This window comes from Merops nubicus, unplaced genomic scaffold, assembly GCF_000691845.1.
Source record: "Merops nubicus isolate BGI_N331 unplaced genomic scaffold, ASM69184v1 scaffold3599, whole genome shotgun sequence".
Lineage (NCBI taxonomy): Eukaryota > Metazoa > Chordata > Aves > Coraciiformes > Meropidae > Merops > Merops nubicus.
In genome coordinates this window covers 5,806-12,359 of record NW_008628878.1, presented here as the reverse complement: position 1 = coordinate 12,359, position 6,554 = coordinate 5,806, and the positions used below count along the sequence as shown (strand labels likewise).

Below are 6,554 nucleotides of genomic sequence, written 5' to 3'. Positions count from 1 at the left end.
CAGCAGGAAGCTGCCAAGGGAGTCACTTGGCATCATGTGGGGGCCTTGCTGAGGGTCTCTGGGTGGTGGTGTGGGCTATGGGAGGACAGGAGCCACCTCCTCCTTGGGAGCCAGGTCTGGAGCAAAAGGAAGCACGTTGCTGCTCAGTTACCTTGGGCAAGAAGTCAGTCAGCTTTGAGCCTCCACGTGGCAGATTCTCCTCCTGACTTGGTAGCCCTTTGGAATTCTCAGATTATAGGAATGTCCACGTTATTTGCATCTGCATATTTGTATGTCTTTTTGCCTTTCAGCTTTTTGGAGGGGGCTTAAATACAGGGCATATTTTCTTAAGCATCTGGAAACAGGCTTATAAAGGAGGAAGCTGGGACACTGAGTGTTATAACCACACATGTAGGTAATAATGTGTGGAATGGTTAGTTCTCCTAACAACAATAAAAAGGCAAGAGAACAAAAACAGGCAAAGATTTTCAATCAAAATTAGCTGTTAATTAAAAGGGAAATGTTTCTGCCAATTTTTTTTTTTTTTTAATTTGCTCTAATGATGAAGTTGTAAATGGAACAAAACCAGCTGAAATGGTATTTTGCTTTTGTTTGTAATTGTGAAAAACATGGGGGCTGCTTCAGATTTTTACTGATTCTTTTTTGTTCTCCCTCACTTTCCATCATGTGCAAAAGAATTAAATGGTGTCTGGGATTTTCCCTCCTTTCTTTGGTTGCTTTGTTAAGAAAAAAAATCTATCAAACTCTGAAGACCTGGAAGTATGCTAAAAGGCTAAATTTAAGGTGGGGAAAAGCTGAGTCAGGAGTACAACAACACTTAATTAATTGGCACTTTATTCGTTATTTGTATTTCATGTGGCTCAAAATCATATTCTGGAGAAGTGTACTTACTTCTCTATTTCCCACTGTTCTTCAAAATTCCAAATATAATCTTCAGATGCCTCCACATCTTATGTATCTCTTGGTTAATTTGCAAAGGTTGTTGAGGTGGAGTGTTTCATTGAGTCAATGCAAGCTTTGGTAAAGTTGTCAAAAAGTAGTTTTACATTCTCATTTTCTAAGAAAATTTAATTGAAATCCAGCCATTTCTGTCGTGAGTTGTCATTAAAGCTATAAGGTTAGAAGAGGTGAAAGAGCTACCTATTAAATTCTATCTTTTAGGGAATTTACAGTAAAATTTTCCTGAACTGATATACCATTTCACATTTTTCTATCCCTTTTGAACAAAATGTAACTACAGAAGAAATTGCTTTATAACGATCAGCAATAGTAAAACTATGATACCTTAATATATTCCATTGTTTTTTTATTTTTTTGTTTGTTTGTTTGTTTGTTTTGGGAATGTCCCTTTCTGTTTTTGCCATGGACTGAGTTATTAAGATAATGAATATAATGAGACCATTCTTTATGTCTACTGAGCTCATCTGCAGTCTTATTTCATTTACCCCTTGGAACTCCCCCATCCTCATCCCAAGTATCAGCTCTCTGCTTATTTGCTGCCTGACAGCAGTGTCTGGAATTGACACTTCCTGTCCTTGAGTTTCAGTGGCAGCTGTAATGAACACTTTTAGAAGATGAGCAAAATTAACTGACAATTTCATAGTTCTTGTCAGCAAGGTTTTGGGAAACAAATACAATGGGAATACTTTTGGGAGGCAGTTCAGACAGAAACCGTGCTGTGCCTTATAAATCACAGCTAACTCTGTGCCCATTGCTATCTGGTTTATTCCAGGAGGGCATAAGGGTACCTTGAAAGCGTCCTGCTGGCACTGGGTGGGGCTGGTGGGTTTGGGCAGCAGAGTGCTGCTTCAGGAGGAGGTGCAGGAAGGCAGGGCGAGCCCCACAGCTTGGGAGGAGCTGTGGAAAACATACAGAAGGTGGCTAGATAGCTCCATGCTGCATTGCCATCCCTGGAGGATGACAGCAACAATGATGAATAGTTTGTATTGTGGTGGCACTCACTGTCAGTGAATAAGTGTGGTTACTGGGGGCACTGTGGAGATGTACCCGGAGAGACAGCCCTTGCTCCATGCTGCCTACAAGTAAAGACAGAAGAAGGAGAAAGCAGGCACAGGAAGGGAAAATTATTTGTTATGAGCTGCAGTATTTGCTTAATATGCAGTATAGAATTAATTTCAAATCAATCTACTTAGAGATGCATTAAGGCCAGAGCTTGCACTGACATTTGAATGATCCAGTAGACAACATTTGGCTGCAATGGTCAAAATTCATTACAAATGATCTCATTATGGTTTTCCATTTTGCAGTTAGCCAAGGTCTTATAAAGTTTAATCCGAAGCAACAGTACTGTTTGACCTCAGAATGCATTGAGGCTGGTAAGCAACAATTTTATTGTCTCCATTATATCATTATTATGGTATGCTAATGAGATATTTATACTGTTTAGTTTTATTTCCATTATACGTTTTACTCAGAAAGCTTCATTAATAATAAGGGGGGAAAAAAAGCCCCAAACTTTTAAAAAAGTCACTGTTTAAGTTGCTGCAGATCTGCTTATTTTCTACAATTAAAAGTCATGTTTTGAATTGTTTTAACTCTATTCCACCCGTGTTAACTCAAAATTTCCTATAGGGTTTATTTAGTTTTTTTAAATAGAAAACAAAATGTTGGGTGACTTGAACTTTTCTTCCCAGTGTTCAGAGAACTAGCAAATGAGTTACTAAGCACAGAGATGCTCTAGGGTGAGATCTTGCACAGACTTGTATAAATATTTTGTGGTGACTATGACTCAAAATCTGCAATTAATTCTATATTGGCAGACTCTTTTCCACATGCAGAGATACATGTAGTAACCCTTACAGAGCTGGGACATCTATTTGTATTAAGTGTGAGCTAAAGGGACCAGACTTGGTAGGACCTAAGAGATGTCCCTTTTGCACCGGTAAGTTTTGACAGAGTTTTGCTCACACTAAATCAATGAGAGATTTATCACTGAGTGTAACAAAAGCAAAGATCAAGCAATATTTACCACTTCAGGAAATCTACCTCTAGAGCTGTTTTATTAGAAACAAAGTCGACATCATGTGAACTTATAATTATTTCCATTCTTAACTGAGCTGATACTGTGAGGTGTTTGACTTGTGAAATCCTGATAAATTCTCTGGGGCTCCACAAATTGAAAAAATTGCATTTCTCAACATTATTATGATGTTTCTTGCCATTCTCTTTCTGCTCTGCACTGCACTGACAGTGCTCTACACCATCATGGGCACCACCCCTGGGAGCTGACTCTCAAATGAGTGTAAATATCAAAGTAAGGTGGAATGATGAATCAAAACGCCACAGCCTCCAAAACCCCAACAAAAAAAAAAGGTGGGGGAAGGGAAAGGGGGCTTCATCTTAAGCTTCAGAACAAAAAAATGTCATTTAAGAAGTTTCAGTCTGAATTGACTTCCTTCTTCCCATGTGCACACAAATGAACATTGATTTTTTGGTAAGTTCAGCAGAAGCTGAGATTTTCCACTAGGGCAGACTGGGACACCTACATGACCTGTTTTAGATCAGAGTGCTCTGTGTCGTGACTACATAATGTCTTGAGAACTGAGACTTGCTGAACAGCTTTTCAGGACTGATAGAAAATTGCCAACAATCAAAATGTCTTCAATTTAGTAAGTTAGACTTATACTTAGAACTTCGCTAGTTTAGTAAGAGTTTCTTTAGTAAGAGAGAATTACAGCTAAGACACAGAAATAGCATAGGAAGAGTTACTCTGAGTGGATGAAGAAGAGTTAAGTTGCTAGAAATAATACCATAAAGTCTGTAAAAGCTGATTTCCTGCTAGGATTTTTGGTCAGTTATTTGGATAAGCCTCAAAACACATGTTCATTTAGCCAAAAAATGTCAAGCATCCACATATTCTGTGTTACTTGACGCATACAGATTTATGCCACAATCACTATATCGCCTGAAAAGGGTGATGGTTTTAAACTAAAAGAGAATAGATTTAGACTACATATAGAGAAGAAATTTTTTATTATGAGGATAGCAAAACACTGGGACAGGTTGCCCAGAGAGATTGTGGATCATTTCTGGAAACATTCTAGGTCAGGTTGGCCAGGGCTCTGAGCAACCTGATCTCTTTGAAGATGTCCCTGCTTACTGCAGGGGGCTTGGACTAGATGTCCTTTAAAGGTCCCTTTCAACCCCAAACATCCAATGATTCTGTGATCTATGATTAGATGCTCAAAAGCTGTTACATCTCCAGCTTGTCAGACTGATCTCTCTTACCAGTCTCACCTGCAATAGCAACTGGCAGAGATGCAGTCACAAAATGGGGCTGAAAATACTACAATTATCTTTTCCAATGTATGGTAGATCAGAACATGATTTGTTTTCCTGTGCATCTATTCAGCTAAAGGTAAACAGTGCATAATTTCTGGAATGCTAATTACAATCTTCTCGATATATATTGCTACTAAATTCCTCAGGCAATTATTTCTCTCAGAGCAACAGTGAAGAGCCTGTCTTCAGGTGCCTGGCTCCAGCAGTTCACATTCCTGTAGTGCTAGCTTCAGTGGGCATTGTGGGCATTGCTGTACAGCACATTCATTGCAGATAACTGTCTTTTTTTTTTTGCTTCGTATGTAGGCACTGTTAGATGATAGAGAAGCTGGGTGCTATTCTTGCTGCTCCTTAAAAAGTGGCAGAGATCAGGGTGCACATCAGCCCTAGAACAGCAAGGCATAACACGCAAGTGAAGCCAGCATCACAATGCAGAGACTGGTAAATGTTAATTGTAATTTCTGGACTGTGGCTTCGTGCAGTTGTCTCTTCAGGAAAAAATCTTGTGTGGAAAAAAAATTTCTTAAAAATCTGTGTGGTGTCTCTTCTATAGCTGCTGGCATCCTGAGCAAGATAAATCAGTCTGTAGATCCGTGTGAGGACTTCTATCGATTTGCGTGTGATGGCTGGATATATAACCACCCTATTCCTGAAGACATGTCAAACTATGGTGTTTATCCTTGGCTGCGACACAATGTGGACCTCAAACTAAAGGGTAAGTATGCCATTTCTGAAAGTGTTTGGTTGGCTTGTCACTGTAACTTGGTAACTGGCTGATTTTGAAATGAATAAAGATTCCATGCTTCTTTCTGAACATTGGGTAATATCTAATAGCTCCACTTGTTGTTTTCTTTTAAGTATGATTTTTTATTTTTTTAATTGAAAATAACATTGAGAGATAGTGAATTATAACAGAAACAGAATTTTGGAAGAAGAACACAACTGCTGGAAACTGAAAGGATACTCCTTATACAAAAGGAAAAGATGTGATGATTTGAACTCTTCCCTCCTTGCAATAGAAGGGTAGACCAGAGTGCAGGAGCATGCACGTTTAAGAATGTCCCAGATCTAGGCAAACATCAGTCTAGGCCAGTACTCTGTCTATAACAGTGGTGAATAGCAGAAAAATAAGATAATAAGGCCAAACCAGAGTGGTATTTTCCAGTATACTTACCTAGCTCTTGGGAGGAGGCAATCTGCAGTCTTCCAAAGACAGAGGTTGTTTGGGTATTCCATTTCCTTCACGTTGCCATTCAAGTTGCCACTGAAGTACCTGAGCTATCATCAGTGAAACTGAAGGCTGCTTAAGGATGTGTGTCTGGAGGAAAAAATAGCCCCAGAGTGGAAACACATAGGAAGAGAGGTATTTTAATTTGTGTCTGACTTGACCTTGTGCTATACTCTGCAGCAAGGCCACCTCTTCAGGAAGGTGTGCAGACCAGCTGGAGAGGAAGGGTGATGATTATTATTATGTGGGAAAACCTTGCCACATTCCTATAATCTTTGCTAAAGTCAAGTGAAGCAAAAGAAGGGAGATGTGCAAGATTTGTTATTGTTGTTGGGGTGTTTCAGCATTGTACACCTTGAGCACGTTGTGGACCTGTTAGTGGACATAAGGGCCTGCTTTGAGTTCACCACAGAACAGGGGTCAGTTTTAGGATGTTGTGCTTAAATACAGCATTGATTTTTGTCTTTAGATTTTCTGTGTGTGTATCAGCATCAAAACCCTTCTCCACTTGCTTTCTTCAGTCATGTCATATTCAATTTTTACATCATTAGGTATTTTAAAAGCTGCATTTGGTTTCACAATATGAGTTTGGAATTTCAGTTTAGGGTACGATCTGATAACTGCTGTTTTAAGTGTGCTGAAGATGCCATAACCAAAGGAAAAAATATTGCCAGAGCCTGTTTTAAGTTACGCTCTGCATTCTTATTGTTCTGCTGCTAAAATCAGGCTCTATTAGATAACTTCATATCCTGCATGAACCACAGCCACAAAGAAGCCAGTCCTAATTGAATATAGAGTAGAAAGCTGTGATTCTCATCCTTAATTTCCTCTTTTGAAAGAGACTAATCAAGAACATCAGGCAAAGCCACATTTTTATACGGTTTTCTTACTGTTGTCCCTTTGGAAGTTGCTAATTGATAGCTGGGAAAATACATGAAAAAGAAGGAAATGTTTAAGTGAGAAGTATTTGCTTAATGGAAACTTCATATCAAAAAAAGGGTGTAATGAAGTGCCTGATAACTAC

At 39.0% G+C, this 6,554-nt stretch overlaps 1 protein-coding gene across 1 annotated transcript in view; it reads left to right on the top strand.

Moving 5' to 3' along the window:
* LOC103779167 (metalloendopeptidase homolog PEX-like) overlaps positions 1–5,017 on the top strand; it is a gene marked incomplete at its 3' end in the record, with an annotated part of 7,086 nt that extends 2,069 nt beyond the window's left edge. The window contains exons 2-3 of the mRNA XM_008946788.1: positions 2,268–2,336; positions 4,856–5,017. Of these exons, the coding sequence (XP_008945036.1) occupies positions 2,268–2,336; positions 4,856–5,017 (231 nt within the window). The remainder of the gene's footprint in view (positions 1–2,267; positions 2,337–4,855) is intronic.
* Positions 5,018–6,554: the final 1,537 nt, after the last annotated feature.